The 18,294-nt window shown below is 43.3% G+C and overlaps 1 protein-coding gene across 6 annotated transcripts in view; it reads left to right on the plus strand.

Annotated features, from left to right (window-relative positions):
* The window catches only part of BRSK2 (BR serine/threonine kinase 2), a 310,234-nt gene that overhangs the window by 211,537 nt on the left and 80,403 nt on the right, over positions 1 to 18,294 (plus strand). For all 6 annotated transcript variants that reach the window (XM_033928274.1, XM_033928270.1, XM_033928269.1 and 3 more), the window contains 3 exons: positions 6,647 to 6,680; positions 8,634 to 8,702; positions 10,181 to 10,327. In XM_033928274.1, coding sequence (XP_033784165.1) covers positions 6,647 to 6,680; positions 8,634 to 8,702; positions 10,181 to 10,327 — 250 coding nt within the window. The remainder of the gene's footprint in view (positions 1 to 6,646; positions 6,681 to 8,633; positions 8,703 to 10,180; positions 10,328 to 18,294) is intronic.

Consider the following 18,294-nt stretch of genomic DNA (forward strand, 5'->3'; position numbering starts at 1 on the left):
GAAATTAAGTTTCCATTTTATTTAAAATTGTATATACCACTTAAAATGTATTTATTCCAACTTGAAGCATTATACAAACCTGGATTGGCCACTGTGGAAACAGGATGCTGGGTAGAAGGACCGTTGGTTTAACCCAGTTGTTGGCAAACCGCAACTCGCAAGCCGCATATGGCTCATTAGCCACTTGAGTGCGGCTCTGCCAGTAGCCAAAATTTTCCTGCACAGAAAGGCCCCGACATAGCAGTTGTTCTCACAAGCTGCCGGCGGCTGCCCTGAAGTTTTCTCTCTGCCGCAACTTCCCGTTTCTGACAGGGCAGATCGCCGCAGAGGGAAAGCATCGGGGCAGCCACTGGCAGTTTGTGAGAATGGCTCGATCAGAGCCAGATTAAAAGATAGGGGCCAAAATGGTCAGGGGGGGCCTGCCAGTGTGGTGCTTTAGGGCCATTTGGGCATCTCCCTACTGGATTCACAGCAGAGTCATTGCCCAGCCCCCCCTAGCGTCATTGTGCTGGGGGCCCCCCCAGCATCATCGTCCCGGGCCCTCCCCGTCGACCTTCCCACCGCGAGAAGACTGGAGGGAGGTTTGTCGGTCATCTCGGGGTGGGTCGGTGGGGTTTGCATGGGAGGGAGAGCTAAATGTTCCTTTTCAGTGGGGCCCCGGCTACAGGGAGAGAAGCGGTCTGCCCTGGGTGCTCCAAGGCCTGGCATCTTTAACTTTTTCGGGCAGCAACACCGTTTACAATTAGCTGCTGTTGCCAGTTTTGGGCCTTCCTCTCTGCTGAGTCCTACCTACTTCCTGTTTCCTTGAAGGCAGGACCCAACAGAGAAGAATGCCGAAGCCGGCAACAGCAGTAAATTGTGAATCCTGCTGCTGCCTGAAGAAGTTCATGATGCCAGGTCTTGGAGCACTCGTTTAGGGGCTGCACTACCGACCGGGGATGGGGTGACAGAAGGAGGAAAGGGAGCAGAGGGGGAGATGAAAAGAAAGAAGAGAGATGCCAGGGAATCATAAGAACATAAGCATTACCCCTGCCGGGTCAGACCAGGGGGTCCATCGCGCCCAGCAGTCCGCTCCCGCGGCAGCCCCCTGGTCCATGACCTGTAAGTTCTCCTTACCTAAGATGTTTATACCCTATTTATTTAATATCCTGAAAGTAACCCTCTATCTGTACCCTGCTATCCCCTTCTCTTTCAGGAAGTCATCCAGTCTCTTTTTGAACCCCAATAATGTACTCTGTCCTATCACCTCTCCTGGAAGTGCATTCCAGGTGTCTACCACCCTCTGAGTGAAGAAGAACTTCCTAGCATTTGTTTTGAATCTGTCTCCTCTCAATTTTTCTGGATGACCTCTTGGAAGGGAAGGAGACAGATGCCAGACCGTGGGGTGGGAAGGAAAGGAGAAGAGAGAGATACCAGAGCATAGGGGAGGGGATAGTGACAGAGAAAAATGGAGAGGTGGCAGAGCTGAAATGAATCGTGTACAAGGGAGAGAAGGGGCACAAGATAGACAGTTTATGGAAGGAGCATAGAAAGAAGGAAGATGCCATATGGAACGCGGAGAGTGCGGACAGTGGATGGCAGGGGCAGAGAGAGAGGGCAGACATGGAAGCGGCTGATGCTGCATGGAAGACAGAGAGAGGACAGATGCTGGCTAGAAAGAAGTGAGTGAAGACAAGATGATTAAAGCAGAAACGACAAAAGGTAGAAAATAATTTTTTGTCAATAAATAAGATTATTATTATGATATCTGGGTTTATTTAATGTTAATAGCTAGTTTAAACCGACTACTAAAAACAATGGTTCTTGAAAAGAAATTTGGCTCTCAAAAGAAATCTTAATTGTTGTACTGCTGATCTTTGGCTCTTTTGACTAATGAGTTTGCCTACCACTGGTCTAACCTAGTATGGCTAGACTTATGTTCTTACGTTATGTCCTCTTAAATGTTGTACTGGTAGCAAGAATGCACAGGATCCCTCATGCAAGTTTTGACAGTTTTGGCTACTTCATTATGTGTTTTTCCAAAATAATAAAAACATTGTTCTCTGCGTCACTCAAATATAAATAACTGTCTTCAAAGGAAGGATTGTTTGATAAAAGCTGTTCATAAAACTGTTAACATCCATTTTCATTCTTTTGGAAGGGGCTCTTCCACAAAAGTGATGTCTGGGAAATATAGATTGTTGAGGTTCTTGAGTTGTTGTGGATGGACTTGAGCTTTCCATTTTGATCCGGTATTGATACATTTTCAATGATACAACATTTTCAAAGATCCGGTTGCCTGTGTTCGGTGGCATAGTATGGAGAGGGGCATAAGGGCGGGGGGGGGGGGGGGGGCGGACGTACAGATGCAAGAAAGCTCTTGCGTGAGGTTACAGCAGTGAGGCAGGCAACGTTCCAGAACGCAACCACCAGACACAACCGCCGGATACTTAAGGCACAAGTTTTCCATAAAGAATCATTCTTTATAATACCAAGGGCCTTAAAATAGTACCTGGCGGGCCACAAGTTTGAGACCACTGAGTTAGAGGTACGTGTGAAGGGAAGGGGCACACATGCGAAGCGGAGGGAGGGACACTACCTCCCCAGGCACCTCCCACCCTCACTATGCCACTACCTGTGTTTTTACATCATCTGGGAATATAATTGGATTGTCCTTCAGATGTGGATGTAGAAGAGAACCAACATTGTAGTGGATGAACAGGAAAATAAGTGTTGGAAATGCTCCTTGACGCTAGCAATATGGTTAAATCTGTTGCAGTAACAGAAGTAAACTGTGGTGAGATAAAACAATTCTCTCAGCATAAGTACACCAATAAATATGTAATAAAATATGATATATAGGTGATTAAGTAAATAATAATAAACAATCATATATAAAAGAGTATGGCTTTTACCCAGCCGATAAGTGACATGCAACGTATAACAAAACTGCAATAAAATTGATTGAAACAGCTCTGAATTGAAAGATGATAACAGACAAAGAAAAACCACATTGAAAACGTGTTTTCAGTTCTGGGTTTGTTTGTTTTTTGCCTCTGAGAAGCTGAAAGCTAGGCCATCCGTGGTTTCACTACCAGCAGGGCCTCCCAAGGCAGACAGGTTTCAGCGGAGATGCCAGACTAACGATGTACCACCCATCTGGGAAACAGCAGAGAATCGCGTTTGATGCGACAACGGCGACAACATCGAATTTGTACTGTGCAGAAGAAAGACCCGGCTATTCTGCCACGAGAACTTGATGATGCTCATCAAGTCGCTAGGACTTAAACACGAGTCGATAACACCTAACATATCACATTTTCAATGTGTTTTTTGTTTGTGAACATCACTTCAAACAGCCATTAGGCGGCCTAATGTAATTCCTGCTACGTGACATGTCTTTTTTGCCTGAATTTGTTCTTCTTTTACATCAGGCATTTCTCTTAAAGAGAGTCAGCAGGTTTCTGACCTGGTTGCATGTTTTCTTTTTCAAGCTGAGAGGCAAGTTTTTTTTGGGGGGTGGTTTAAAAAAAAAAAAAAAAGGAAGTTAGGCACTTTTAAAGATTTGGAATACTTATCTCCTCCATGATTCTGAAGAGATTTTGATTGTCGGTTCTGGCCATTTGGTTGCTGCTCCGTTAACTGAGGAGGACCTTCCTGGTGCTAAAGGGGATGATCCTTCTGCTGCTAGGCTCTTTATGAGAGATTAATTTCCTCTCCTTATTTTTAAGGCTTTGCCAAGCAAGAAACTTCTACCACGCCTTCCATGATGTCTGGCACTTAGAGGGCCTCTAAGTCTTTTCATATTCATGAAGCCATTTGGGAGCTCAGTGGGAGTCTCCTGACTCTGGCCTTAAGAGCTCTATCCTTTACTTTCCACTGATTTTGAGAAGCTGTCACTTCCTAAGGTTGATGCTCTTATTGCAGCAGTTACAAAAAAGACCACAATTCCTGTTGAATTATGTACAGTGCTAAAGGATGTGCATGACTGTAAAAGTCTGCATTAAAGCTTTCATTTCAGGTAGTAGCACTCAGTCTTCAGGCAACAGTTTGGGATAGGCACATGGGATCTCTCGGAGAGAGAAAGAGATAATGGTTAATGCAGATGGGCAGACTAGATGGGCCATTTGACCTTTATCTGCCGTCATGTTTCTATCCTGGGTTCAGCAAATATCTTCCTCCTCTTCTCCTGATGGACTCTCTTCTCTTGAAGCAGCATTGTCTTATATAATGGATGCGCTATAGACTAAATTTTGGGCCTTGACTAAGCAAATGGCTTTCACTATTTCTGCTAGAAGATGGCTATGATTGAGACAGCGAGAGGCTGATGGAGCTTTCAAATCCCGTCTTGCCAAACTTTAATTCAGAGGGAAGTTATTATTGGGAGAAGACCTAGAAAAGTTAGTTAAAGACCTGGGAGATTCTAAGGCTCAGCATCTACCAGAGGATAAACCTAAGGTTCAATTTAGATATTCTAAATCTCACCTTAGAGGTGCGAAGCATTATAAGCCAAGAAAGGCTTCTAGTCAAAAGTTTCATTTTCCTTAAGGTCAATCTTCCTTTCAGGGCATGTGTCAGATAATGCAAAAACCCTTTTCCTTCAGTTGCCTCACAATGATATGTTTGAGGTTCATTCCTCACCTGCCTTTATAGGATCCTCTTTTACAAGGGATGGACCAATATAACTTCAGACCAATGGGTCCAGTTGATCTGTTCTCAAACAGTAAATCTCTATTCATGTATCTGGCTCTCGTGTATGCTGCTTTCACTGTGACCTCAGGATAACCCTTATCCAGCAACTGATGCCACAGCCGCTTAGCTTGTTTCTTGTAGGTTTCCATTGTTGAACAGCCACCGAGCTTTCTATAAGATTAGTTCTGGTTGCATATGTTTTTGGTTTGAGCAGTTACTTTAATGTTAATTAATGTTTGTTACAGAGCAGAACAGAATTGTATCAGGGATTTTTCCCCGTTTCCCTCCTTCCACTTATGTCTGTCATTACATTGCTACTTGATTGCTTTTGTACAAACTGAGGGGCAGGAGCAGCTCCCTGGGAAGTAGGCAGAGCTCAAAAGATGATTGACAGTATTCTGCAAGCATCTTGCAGGTTCAGATGCATAACCCTGGTGTTCAGGACCACTAGACACACCTACAAGGAAGAAGGTTATCAAGGTAAGAACCTATGAACATTAGAAAACATATATTTATTTCAGAAACACTTTGTTGACGATCAAAGTCTGTTACAACTTTTATCTGCATTGGCTTGCTATTATGTTGTTATATTATGTTTGAAACTGTATGATGTATATGATTGGATATATGTTATGACTGGTCCTATTAGGATTTAGTGGTTTATAAATGCTAGAGAGAAGAATAGAATATTTATTTGGGATATTCTGAAAACCTGGCCTGTTGGCAGTTCTTGAGTACTGGGAGTGAAGTGTGCATACATTAAATGCAGAGTCTTCCTAAAACACTAGTTTTTGTGCAGAATTGGCTTTTAAAATTGCCCTCATAAAGAAATATAGCCCCCCATCTCTAGGTTAGAGCCAATAGGAATTATACATTTGAATCATCCTAGGGGTGTATCAAGGTCTGAAAGTAGTACGAGATTGTCAGTGGATAAAGTAGTTGGGATACGTCAATGAAAGATAAGTAGTTCAATGTTTTCGTTAGTTGGGTTAAAATTTTGGAATGCGCTTGTGTGAGGGAAGAGCAACATTTAAAAAAACTATTAAAGACACATTTGTTTGTGTTTTTATGTGAGGGCTGACGACCAGGGCAGGCTCCCTCCCTTTGGAGTGTGGTTCCTGTCGCTGGGTGGATGCTTTGCTGCTCCTCTGATTTTGGCTGCATTGGATCATGTCCGTCAACTCCCCTTCTGTGGTTTTGGGGTTTTTGCCACTTCTTCTCTGCTGCTGGTGACTGCTCCTCAGGTGCAAAGCATCAGATGATGTCTTCCTTGGGCCATCGTGCTCCATGTCTGCTGGTGCGTGTTGGATATGCTGCAGCCCAGAGTGGTGAGAGAGGAGACTACGGCATGAGATCCCATCGAGCCAGAGGGATCAAGTGCTGGAGTTGGCTGGTGAGATGTTGGAGAGGCTGTGGAGGGAGAGCCCGTAAATGTTGTGCGCTTCTCCCTTGTGGATCCAGAGATCATCTTGGCCATTGGATCCATTCGACTTCTATTCTGTCTTGCTTGGACTGCTTTGGCACTTTCAGGGTTATTTGTTTACTTTAATTTTATTCTTTTTATTTTTTATTGTTTGAATTGTTATATCTTTACTATTTAATAATTGTTTTCTCAGCTACTTCAGCTAGATTGTGAGCCTTCGGGACAGTTAAGGAAGTTTTAAGTACCTAATTTTATTTTATTGGAACCTGTTCTGGACTCCTGGGGAGGACGGGCTATAAAAATGAACAAATAAATTTTTAAAAATATTAAGTTGTGTATGTAATGTTTTTTTTTATACAGAACTGTGAATGTTGATTGGAAATCACCAAGGTACTTTAGATGGGGTATAAATTTTTAAATAAATAAATTTCCCATCTGTTCCTCCCTTAGATTTCAGTTTTCAATTTTTAAGGTATATATTCTGTAAAATGTTTCCTGTTTCCCTCCTCCTGTAGAGGTGGTGTGTTCACAGTGTCCCCTTTTGTCTTGTAGGTCACCACATTATGCCTGTCCTGAAGTGATCCGGGTAAGTTAAATGAGAGCTTTCATCTGTGCATAGAATGCTAAATATACAGATATATCCACACACTTAATAAAAACATGATTACAGGGGAGCTAATTCACTTAGATACAGTTTGCACAGACACACAAACAAAAGAATTGCCATCTCCGGATCAGACCCTGGGTCCGTCAAGTCCGGTGATCCGCACACGCGGAGGCCCCACCAGGTGTACCCTGGCCTAGTTTTAGTCCCCATAGCACTGTATGCTTCTCAAGGGAGATGTGCATCTAATTTACCCTTACCCGTATCACTCTATGCCACTCTTAAGGAGATGTGCATCTAATTTACCTTACCCGTATCACTCTATGCCACTCTTAAGGAGATGTGCATCTAATTTACCCTTACCCGTATCACTCTATGCCACTCTTAAGGAGATGTGCATCTAGTTTACCCTTACCTTATCACTCTATGCCACTCTTAAGGAGATGTGCATCTAGTTTACTCTTACCCGTATCACTCTATGCCACTCTTAAGGAGATGTGCATCTAGTTTACTCTTACCCGTATCACTCTATGCCACTCTTAAGGAGATGTGCATCTAATTTACCCTTACCCGTATCATTCTATGCCACTCTTAAGGAGATGTGCATCTAGTTTACCCTTACCTTATCACTCTATGCCACTCTTAAGGAGATGTGCATCTAATTTACCCTTACCCGTATCACTCTATGCCACTCTTAAGGAGATGTGCATCTAGTTTACTCTTACCCGTATCACTCTATGCCACTCTTAAGGAGATGTGCATCTAATTTACCCTTACCCGTATCATTCTATGCCACTCTTAAGGAGATGTGCATCTAGTTTACCCTTACCTTATCACTCTATGCCACTCTTAAGGAGATGTGCATCTAATTTACCCTTACCCGTATCACTCTATGCCACTCTTAAGGAGATGTGCATCTAGTTTACTCTTACCTGTATCACTCTATGCCACTCTTAAGGAGATGTGCATCTAATTTACCCTTACCCGTATCATTCTATGCCACTCTTAAGGAGATGTGCATCTAGTTTACCCTTAAATCCTAGAACGGTGGATTCTGCAATTACAGATAAACATCTGTCTGGGATGCTTTAGGTATGCCGGCTCTTCCAATCTTTCTTTGATGTGTTTAGTGTGCCGTGGCTTTGCAAAGTTTACAAGACACTGGTATATGTCAAGAGAGGCAGAGCCCGGACTGGTGCAGTCCTCTCGCTGATTACTTTCATCCATTCTTTTAGGGCTCCTTTTACTAAGGTGCGCTAGCGTTTTTTTGCGCACACAGGAAATTACCGTGCGCTATGCTTCTAGAACTAACGCCAGCTCAATGCTGGCATTAAGGTCTAGCGCACACGGCAATGCAGCGCACGTTATTCCGTGCGTTAAAGCCCTAACGCGGCTTAGTAAAAGGAGCCCTTAATGTTTGCTTTGCTTGCAATTGCAACTAGTTACCAGAGTGTCACACACTAGCAAATACAGTACCGCCTCCAAATCCACGGTTCCAGTACCCGCAGATTAGGTTTTTCGCAAGTTATTTATTTATTTTTTAAAGAAACGCTGCATCCTCGACCTTCCCCAGACCTTATCTGGTGGTCTGGCGGCGATGCGGGGCAGGATCAATCGTCCTATGCTCCTGCTCCGTGCAGAGCCGTCATCAAAATGCCTCAAGACTACAACGGGAACTCACGGCAGCCATTTTGATGACGGCCCTGCACGGGGCAGGAGCGTAGGACGATTGATCCTGCCCCGCGTCGCCGCTAGACCACCAGGTAAGGTCTGGGAAAGGTCTGGGACGTGGGGGTGGGTTAGAGCCGGCCCTGAAAGTTAGCCGCAATCTTTCAATATTCGTTGGCTGGCTCTGCCCCTAACCCCAGCGAATATTGAGGGTCTGCTGTACTTGTTCGGTGTTCTGACACTGTCGTCTCTCCTCATGTCAAACAGGGAGAGAAATACGATGGAAGGAAAGCTGATGTCTGGAGCTGCGGAGTTATTTTATTTGCATTGTTAGTGGTGAGTCCTTTATATGTTGACATCTTTAAAGTTTGTTTTTAAACAATTTGAAATTCCTCACTTTTTAAATCTCCGCTGAATAGTGCGAATAGATTTCTCCATACAGAAGCTAACAGAATGTTGCTCCCCACCCTTTGTCTCAGTCTGTCCATCCCACGCAAGAAGTAGAGTATTCCCCATACGGAATCATCCTGTCTTTTCTCTATCACCAAGTGACTCCAGATGACATGGGATTTTCTCTCTCTTTATCTCCTGGATCTCTTTCTGTGTCACACTGGGAAGGCTACTGCTGCCTGCTCTTCTACCTCTCCAAGCCTCGGTTATCTTTCACCAAGAAGGGCTCTCTAAATCTTGCTGTGCTTCAGAGTTCTGTTCATATGGGTCACTGAAGAATCTTTGACATAAACGCAATCTAGTTCAGTGTTTTTCAACCTTTTTACACCTATGGACCGGCAGAAATAAAAGAATTATTCTGTGGACCGGCATCGGTCCGTGGACAGGCAGTTGAAGAACACTGGGCTAAGTCGTGGGCCAGACCCCGCCCATCTCCACCCCAGACCCGGCCCCATAATAGTACTAATTGCACCTTGCACGTCCCGTGCCTCATCTGGATGCCTTCCCTCTGATATTGCAACGTCAGAGAGAAGGCTTCCGGTTCAGGCGCAGGATGCTCGTAGGAGCCACTGCCCGTGGCTTTGTGCACTGAATCAGGAAGAGGGAGCTGGCTCGAAGATAACGCCGCATCGATCGCACCATAGACCGGCGGTCGAAGAACACTGTTTTGGGCCTGATGCACGTGTTGGCCCTGTGGACCGGCAGGAAATTTCTGTGGACCGGCACTGGTCCATGGACCGGTGGTTGAAGAACACTGATCTAGTTGAATCTGTCCTGCAAAACGAGTGAATTTCATTCCTCTTTACTCTTAGCTAGAGAATGACACGGAGCCACATTTTTCCCTGTCCCCACGGGAACTCATTTTTCCATTCCATCCCCCCAAGTTCTTTTCCTGTCCCTGCCCCATTCCTGCAAGCCCATCCTCATAAGTGTTTGAGGCTTGTGTGGTTAAGGCAGAGCTTACAGGAATGGGACAGGGACAGAACTTTTAGCGACATATGCTGGTCACTTACTCAAAAGTATGCTCTTTCACACAGAACAAGGACTTTTGAATTTTGATGTATGTAATAATATTGTACAGTTTATCATTTGCTTGCCCTTGCTGTAATTTGTTTACTAAGAGGTCTGTTTTTCCTGTGACCATATTTCCTGTTTGTGTGTTTCATTGCTCTCTTCTTTTTCTTCATCTCCTTGCTTGGATGCTCCATTTCTTATTTTCCCTATTCTACCATCTTTCATGCTGTTTTCATCTATACCCCACCTTGTCCCTTTGGGTTGCTGCCTTTCTATCTTGTTTCCTCTCTTCCCTTCTTTATCTCCCCCTTCCCCCCCTTGCTCCATCCCTCCTCTTTTCTTATATGAAGGGTGCTCTCCCATTTGATGATGATAACTTGAGGCAACTACTAGAAAAAGTGAAACGTGGCGTGTTCCACATGCCCCACTTCATCCCACCAGACTGCCAGAATCTCTTGCGAGGGATGATTGAAGTGGAAGCACCGAAAAGACTCACGGTAAGAACTGAGCCATAGATGTTGATGTCCACACCTGACATCTCTAGATTTCTCTTTTCATATTTTCTTCTCTTGCTGCTTTAGTAAATAATATGCTTCATGCTAGAGCTTCCTATATGGGGAGTATGTGGTGCAGTGGTTAGAGCTACAGCCCTAGCATCCTGGGGTTGTGGGTTCAAATCCCACACTGCTCCTTGTGACCCCAGGTACATTAGATAGAGTGGGAGCCCAATGGGGCAGATAGAGAAAAATGCTTGAGTGCCTGAATAATTTGTAATCCACATAGAATTGTAGGATATGCAGAATATAAATACAGTGGTACCTTGGTTTATGGGAATAATTTGTTCTCGTGCGCTGCTGTTGTTAGAAAGAAGCCTGCCGCCGGTTTTCTGCTGGGCCTAGAGCATCTATGCATGCTCAAGGCCTTCTGGATTTCACCCTCTCCGAGATTCTCATGAGATCATGAGAATCTCGGAGAAGGTGAGATCCAGAAGGCATTGAGCATGTGCAAATGCTTGCAGCCCAGCAGAAAACCGGCGGCAGGCTTCTTTCTAACACCGGCGGCACATGGGTAAGGACAGAGCCAGTCAGTGGTGGAGGGGGAGGAGGCGATCGTGAAGGAAGGGAATAGCGCCGTTGGCCTCGGGGGGAGCAATACTGCCAGTTCCAGGGGTCGGGTCGGGTGGGGGCTCGCAAACCGAGGTTTGACTGTAATTAAATACATACAATACTTATGCAGAATTCATATTCATTTGTAAATGATGATAAAGAAATAGGAACCAATGGACACTTCATAAGAGAGCAGTAGACGGGTAATCTGCTGTGGAGTAAAGCTTCAAGTCAGAGGTACTTATACCTGTCCTGGGGGACCCCCCCAGCCAGTCAGATTTTCAAGATATCTCTAATGAAAATTCATTACAAAATGCATGGGACCACTTGCTTCTAAATTCTGGCTTCAATTAATTATATCAATGGTAAACAAAGAAGCCACTAAAAATAACATCAATATTTTATCGTTTTATTAATTAAATACTTGCTTCACTATAAATAATCAATTTCAACACCACATTTAATCACATTTAAAGCCCTTCTCTTCCCCCATACCATCAACAAGCATTTACATAAAACATTGTCATATATTTTTCTAAACCACCAGCCTACGGCTTTTCTCAAAACTCTTCCAATGTTCATGCACAATGGCTCTATCATCCTCATAACAGTTTATCAAATGCTACGCTCATGCAAGAGAGTCCCTCTTTTGTTAAGTTCATACACAACAGATCTCCAGTAGTGACGCCCGACACAGGACTGTGTTTCGCTAAGGTATGGGGGAAGGGCTTTCAATGTGATTAAATGTGGTGTTGAAATTGATTATTTATAGTGAAGCAATTATTTACAAGTATTTAATTAATAAAACGATAAAATATTGATGTTATTTTTAGTAGCTTCTTTGTTTATAATTAATGAACATGCATGAGGCAGGTTTGCATGCCTGTCACCTCTATTATATGCAAATCTGCCTCATGCATATTTATTAGGGATATCTTGAAAACCCCTCAGGACAAATATAAGAACCACTGATTTAAGTGATGAAGTTGGATGGAAAAAACTGAGTCGAACATAGGATGTTTAAATCAGTTTATCACCATATCATCAATATAAAAGTCAGAGGGTGGTGCAGAATTGGTGAAAAGTACAACACAGAGAACAATATTCTAGAGAATGAAGACCTTTTCAATGGTAAGATAATGAAAAGCATCTCAAAAGTTACAGTAGTTGACCTTGGAATAGTTTCATGGCTTGTGGCATACAATATATCATATGTTCTTGAAAGCTCATTTATATAGGGAATAAGATAAATGCCAGGTTTAATTTAGAAATTATAAATCATACGAGGGTCATTTCCTAAATAATGCACACTATTTTTTTTTTAAATTTACATGTTTTATTTTTTTTTTTCAAGTATTTCATTACAATCCTTCAATATAGTCTCCCTGCTTTGCAATGACCAAGTCCCAAAGTCCAGGAAGCTTCATTATTCCATTCAAGATACCATTTTTGTTCAGTTGCCGAATGGTTCGGGTACCGGCGGAAGAAAGCTCTTCTAGAGATGCAAAACGATGTCCACGCATAGGTTGTTTCAACTTTGGAAAAAGGTCAAAGTCTGGTAGACTCATGTCTGGACTGTAGGGAGCATGAGGTAACACCTTCCAGCCGTATTTGCGTAGTTTTTCCAATGATGACATTCCCTATGTGCGAGCGAGTGTTGTTGTGAAGAATGAATGGCCCAGCCAAGAGCAACTAAGGTTGGGTTTTGTGCATTTTTCTGTGCATTTTTTGCAAAACATCATGATAATACACTGCCGTGACACTTCTTCCACATGGAACTTTGTCTGTGATGATGATGTCTTCTTGATCATAAGCAAAAATCATCATTTGTTTGTCTTTTGATTGAGCTCATTGAAATTTTTTTGGTCATGGGGAAGATGGAGCTAATGCCCTTGTATTACTCTATGATACAACTGCACCTTGAATACCATGTGTAATTCTGGTTGCCATATCTCAAAAAGATGTAGCAGAATTAGAAAAGGTACAGAGAAGGGCAGCAAAAATGATGATAAAAGGGATGGGATGACTTCCCTGTGAGGAAAGGCTAAAGTGGCTAGGGAGAAGAGATGGCTCAGAGGTGATATGACAGAGGCCTATAAAATACTGAGTGGAGTGGAAAGGGTAGATGTGAATCGCTTGGTCACTCTTTCCAAAAATACTAGGACTAGGGGGCATGCGATGAAGCTACTAAGTAGTAGATTTAAAACAAACTGGAGAAAATATTTCTTCACACCACGTGTAATTAAACTCTGGAATTTGTTGCTGGAGAATGTGGTGAAATCAGTTAGCTTAGGGGGGGTTAAACTCCCAGGCGTTGGCTGATAACAGCTAAGCATACAAGCTAAGTACACTCACTATACTAAAATTGCAAATAATTTAAAAAAAATATTTAAAAGTATTTAAATGAATAGTAGTATACCAAATATGGTTATGAGCAGCCAATGATGAAGTGCCACATAATTCTCTCCGCAGTCAAGAGATAGCACAGCGGTGGAGTGGTGGGGCTGAGGCATACTCATACTTATTGAAACAACTGATTCCAAGACATACCGGTTTCTGGTTATTATTATATGATTCACTGACATCTGATCCCGGTAAAATAATAATCATTATTTCCTGGAGGCTAACAACAGCAACAATGTCAGCGGAAGCCTCAAACACTGGCTATGGCCAAACCTGCACAGCCTTTTTGACCATCTCAGCCAGAGCATAACATGCCTCTGTCTCCTCCTCTTCCCATCGGAGGTCGTCTACACCATTTTTATCAACGATGGGAATTGATCACTTCCGACCTCTGGGTGCTCTCCATCATCAAGGAGGGTTATTATCTTCATTTCCTTCAGATTCCATCAGATCACCATCCAGGAGAGTTTCCTTACAATTTGTCGCAGACCCCTCTTCTTCTTCAGGAAGTACAAGCTCTGCTAGCTCTAAAAATCATCGCGAGAGTTCCTCTGGACCAGCAGAACGTGGAATTTTACTCCCGTCACTTCCTTGTTCCAAAGAAGATGGGAGGTCTTCGACCAATATTGGATCTCAGAGCTCTCAACAAATTTCTTGTCAAAGAAAAGTCTCTGGCAATCTTGTATCCCCTTCTCGATCTCAATGATTGGTTATGCTCTATGGATCTCAAGGAGGCTTACACTCACATTTCCATTCATCCAGCCTCTCGCAAGTTCCTCAGATTTCAGGTGGGAAATCAGCATTACCTTTCGGCCTGGCATCATCTCCCAGTGTTTTCACCAAGTGCCTGGTGGTAGTAGCAGCAGCCTTACGAAGTCACGGACTCCAGGTTTTCCCATATCTGGACGACTGGCTCATAAAAGACCCTACGTCTCAGGGGGTTACTGTAGTGACACACAGAGTCATGGTTCTCTTCTTCATCCTAACCTGCAGTCTCTACATCTGACAGCTTGGTACCTCTCAACATAACTTCAAACCTGCAGTTTTCTCAATCTGTCAAAGACTTCTTAGATGCTTCCAGAAAACCTGCCACCAGGCAATGTTACAGAGGTTTTCTGCTTGGTGCAATCTTCATCACCAGGAGCCTCAGTCTACTTCCTTGCCTTCAGTTTTGGATTACCTATTTTATTTATCTCAATCTGGCCTCAAACAACCTCCATTAGAGTCCATCTCAGCGCAATTGCCTGTGAGGCTGTCTGCATTGGGGCTTCATGGATGACGCCACCCATATGTGAGAATATCTGCCTGTTGTCCCTGGATAACACCTGTTACGGTAAGTAACTGTGCTTTCTCTGATAACCATTTTAAGCCTTGCTTGGGTTCCTGATTCTCTGGCTCTGATGCTGCCATATCTGGAGGTGCTGCTGAGAGAGAAAGAATGACAAGGTGGTAGGCTGCTTTGGGAAACCTGTTTGTAGCAGAGATAATGAGCTTTCTTCCTGCAGTCAGAAGTGCAAGGAGCACTGAAATAAGACAGAATGAGGATAGCCCATGCATTCTCCCCCCCCCCCCCACCAAGCTCCCATCAGCTATATAATAAACACTGTGCTCTTTTCTTTGTTAAAACTAATTGCCAGTCTATAACCTATAACCCCACCTTTGACTTCAGGGAAACTGGATGGCAGAGAAGCCAAATTAATTGCCTTGGCGGGGAAAGCCCTGTGAAAATATCGGCATTTAACATTCATATTTGCAAGGTTGACAGACTGACTTCATAACAGTAATGAGCTGAAGGCAATTAGATTTTCCTTGGTGTATAGTATAGCAATAGGATTCGGCATTTCACTGACCTGCTTTTCCTCCCCCAGTATTATCACCTAAATAGTTTATGTTCAACATATCCCCCTAGTCACCTCCTCTTTTTATAAAGAGCAGTTTGATTTGATTAGTGCAGGGTAAGCTTATGCGGCATGCTGGAATACGAAGTGAAAAGCTGCATCTTTAATGAGCCTGCTTCAGGAATTTCTGCCTGTGTTACTGCAGTTCCTGCTTCAGCCTTTCCCGGCTCCTGACTGATTTCTCTGTGCTGCTATAGTTATCCCTTCTGCCTCTTCCAGTTTTGACTGCTCTGTCCTCCGCTTTGCTCTCTATGTGGCAGCTGTCCCTTGCCATTGCTGCAGTCACTTCTGCTCTGGCTGTTCTCCCTGCGCAGCCTCAGCCACCCTCCTCAGATTCTTCTATTCCTTGTGGCCACAATAAGCCCTAATGGTTGATCTGCTCGATTGTCCAGAGAAAGTGCTGTGGACTGGACTTTTTTTTTAAGAAAAATTCTACTACAGCATTAAATAACATGAGCTGTCCCGAGTCATTTGGCCTATAAGCAACAGTACAAGTCTAACGGTGATATAGATCAATAATTCAGCACACGTGCTTAAGGAGTTTTAAAGCTAGCTATAGAAAAGCTCGCCTTAAATAGCAAAGAAAGGCAGAGAGTTCCTCAATAATATATGCTCTGGTACAGGGGGAGAATGTGGCACAGTGGTTAAAGCTACAGCCTTAGCACCCTAGGGTTGTGGGTTCAAACCCACACTGCTCCTTGTGACCCTGGGCAAGTCAGTTAATCCCCCCCCCCATTGCCCCTGGTACATTAGATAGATTGTGAGCCCAGGGAAAAATGCTTGAGTACCTGAATAAATTCTGAGCTCCTCTGGGAGAATAAGAAGGTAAGATTTGCCACTGCTGAGTCAGACCAATGGTCTATTGTGCCCAGCAGTCCGCTCACACAGAGGCCCTTAGGTCAAAGGTTCTATTCCAGTAGGAACTTATCCAACCTTTTCTTGAATCCCTGAAGGGTGTTTTCCCCTTTAACAGCCTCCGGAAGAGCGTTCCAATTTTCTACCACTCTCTGGGTGAAGAAGAACTTCCTTACGTTTGTACAGAATCTATTCCCTTTTAACTTTAACGAGTGCCCTTTCGTTCTCCCTACCTTGGAGAGGGTGAACAATCTCTCTTTCTCTACTAAGTCAATTCCCTTCAATATCTTGAATGTTTCTCTAGCCTCTCATTGTATGGCAACTTCTCCAGCCCCTTAACCATTTTTGTCACTCTTCTCTGGACCCTTTTGAGTAGTGCTATGTCCTTTTTCTTGTATGGCGACCAGTGTTGGATGCAGTATTCCAGGTGGGGGCGTACCATGGCTCGGTACAACTGCATAGAAAATTTTAAAAATAAAGAAAGAGCTCTCTCCTGTTTGTACATAAGAATATATCAACCTCATCAACACTATACTACTCATATAACAAAAATATGAAAATTTGTGTCAAATTAATTTTGTACACAGTGGAAGAATCCTTACTTAAACTTAAACTCCTGTAATAAGGCCAACACACAACTCAAAGGTGACCTCAGCTCAATACATAGAGATGAAGACTTAGTTTTTCAAGTGCCCAAGGTCAACAGCCAGAACTAATCTTGTTTGTTGAACCATTAGCTGAGCTATCATCGAATACAGTTTTATTTTCTCTGAGAACCTTTTGTGTTCCTATTGTATATGTAACATATTATAGACTGTTGCTCATATTATAATACGTTATTGAGGCGCTGGTTATATTGCTGTAAGAGCGTGGTACTTAGCTCGGGTAGACAAACGCCCGGCGAAATTCCCACGCCTGAACTACTAGTCTAGCTTCACTCTCTGGAAGCTTCAGTCCATTAGAGCATATTTTGATGTGTCATCATTCAGAATTCTGGTACAATCCCTCATAAAGAGTCAACTTAATTACTGTAATATCGCCTACTTGGCAGTTTCCCAGAAGAATATGCGGCGACTACAACTAGTGCAAAATACAGCGATCAGACTGATCTTCAGGTTGAAGAAGTTTGATCATGTAACACCTTCCTACCGACTTCTGCATTGGCTGCCGACGGAGGCACGTGTGAAGTTTAAGTTTGGTTGTTTCTGTTTTAAGGTACTATTCGGTTTAGCCCCTAAATACATAACGGACCTTTTCTCTTTCTCAGCCAACAGACATAAGAGAAGCTCACACTTAAATTTTGTTTCCCCTCCGGTTAGAGGATGTAAATTTAAAAGACATCATCAACATAAATTTATCTAGTACAGTTTCTTCTCTGATATATCCAGGCAACGAGTTCCATAGTTCTTAGGTGGCTACTGAAAATAATTCTGCTCGCCTCGTGTCGATGACATTTAGCAATGGTACGGAGAAACAGTTTTGCTCAGATAACCAAAGGTTTCTGGACGGAGTGTATGGAATCAGAAGTCTGTCTAGGAAAGTAGGAAGGTTAATCTGGTGGATCTTAAATAACAGTAATGCAATTTTAATTGAGATACTATGGGCATTTTTTAGAAGTGGGGGTTACATGGTCATACTTTGTAACATTTGTTAAGATTTTAATTGCAGTGATTTGGATGAATTGAAGGCTCCTTATTTGTTTTTGAGTGCTTTGAATAATGTGAGGGGGGAAAGAGGCATATGATCAGCAACCCAGTGCAGAGGAAGATATGTGTAGGGGAGAGTAATGTAAGCTAAGTTTATTACAGAGTGCACTTCTCCCTTTTCTCCCTTAGAAATCCAGCCTGTCCCCCCTTTCCCCCCACCCCCAGCCAAACTTACACTGGTCATTGGCCAGCAAGGAGTGCCTCAGTGGCAAAATCCTTCCTTCTCTCTTCTGGCCAGCTGTCCCCCAACAGAAGGCCTTTCAACCTGGATTCTCTCATAAGACCATCTTCCATTGCCTGAATTCATATAGTTGTGGCTCTAACAAGTAGTCATAATGCTGCCAGTGAAAACTATTCCTCAGTTCTACAGAAAGCCAACCAGGGCAATTGTCCTCCCCCCTCTCCATATCATTGGGGCCCCAGACATGCCTGAAATTGAAGAAATCACTTCAGGCAGGCATTGAGGCTTCTTTCTCATTTTTTGCCTTTGGCTTCA

This window comes from Geotrypetes seraphini, chromosome 19 (genome assembly GCF_902459505.1).
Source record: "Geotrypetes seraphini chromosome 19, aGeoSer1.1, whole genome shotgun sequence".
Classification (NCBI taxonomy): Eukaryota; Metazoa; Chordata; class Amphibia; order Gymnophiona; family Dermophiidae; genus Geotrypetes; species Geotrypetes seraphini.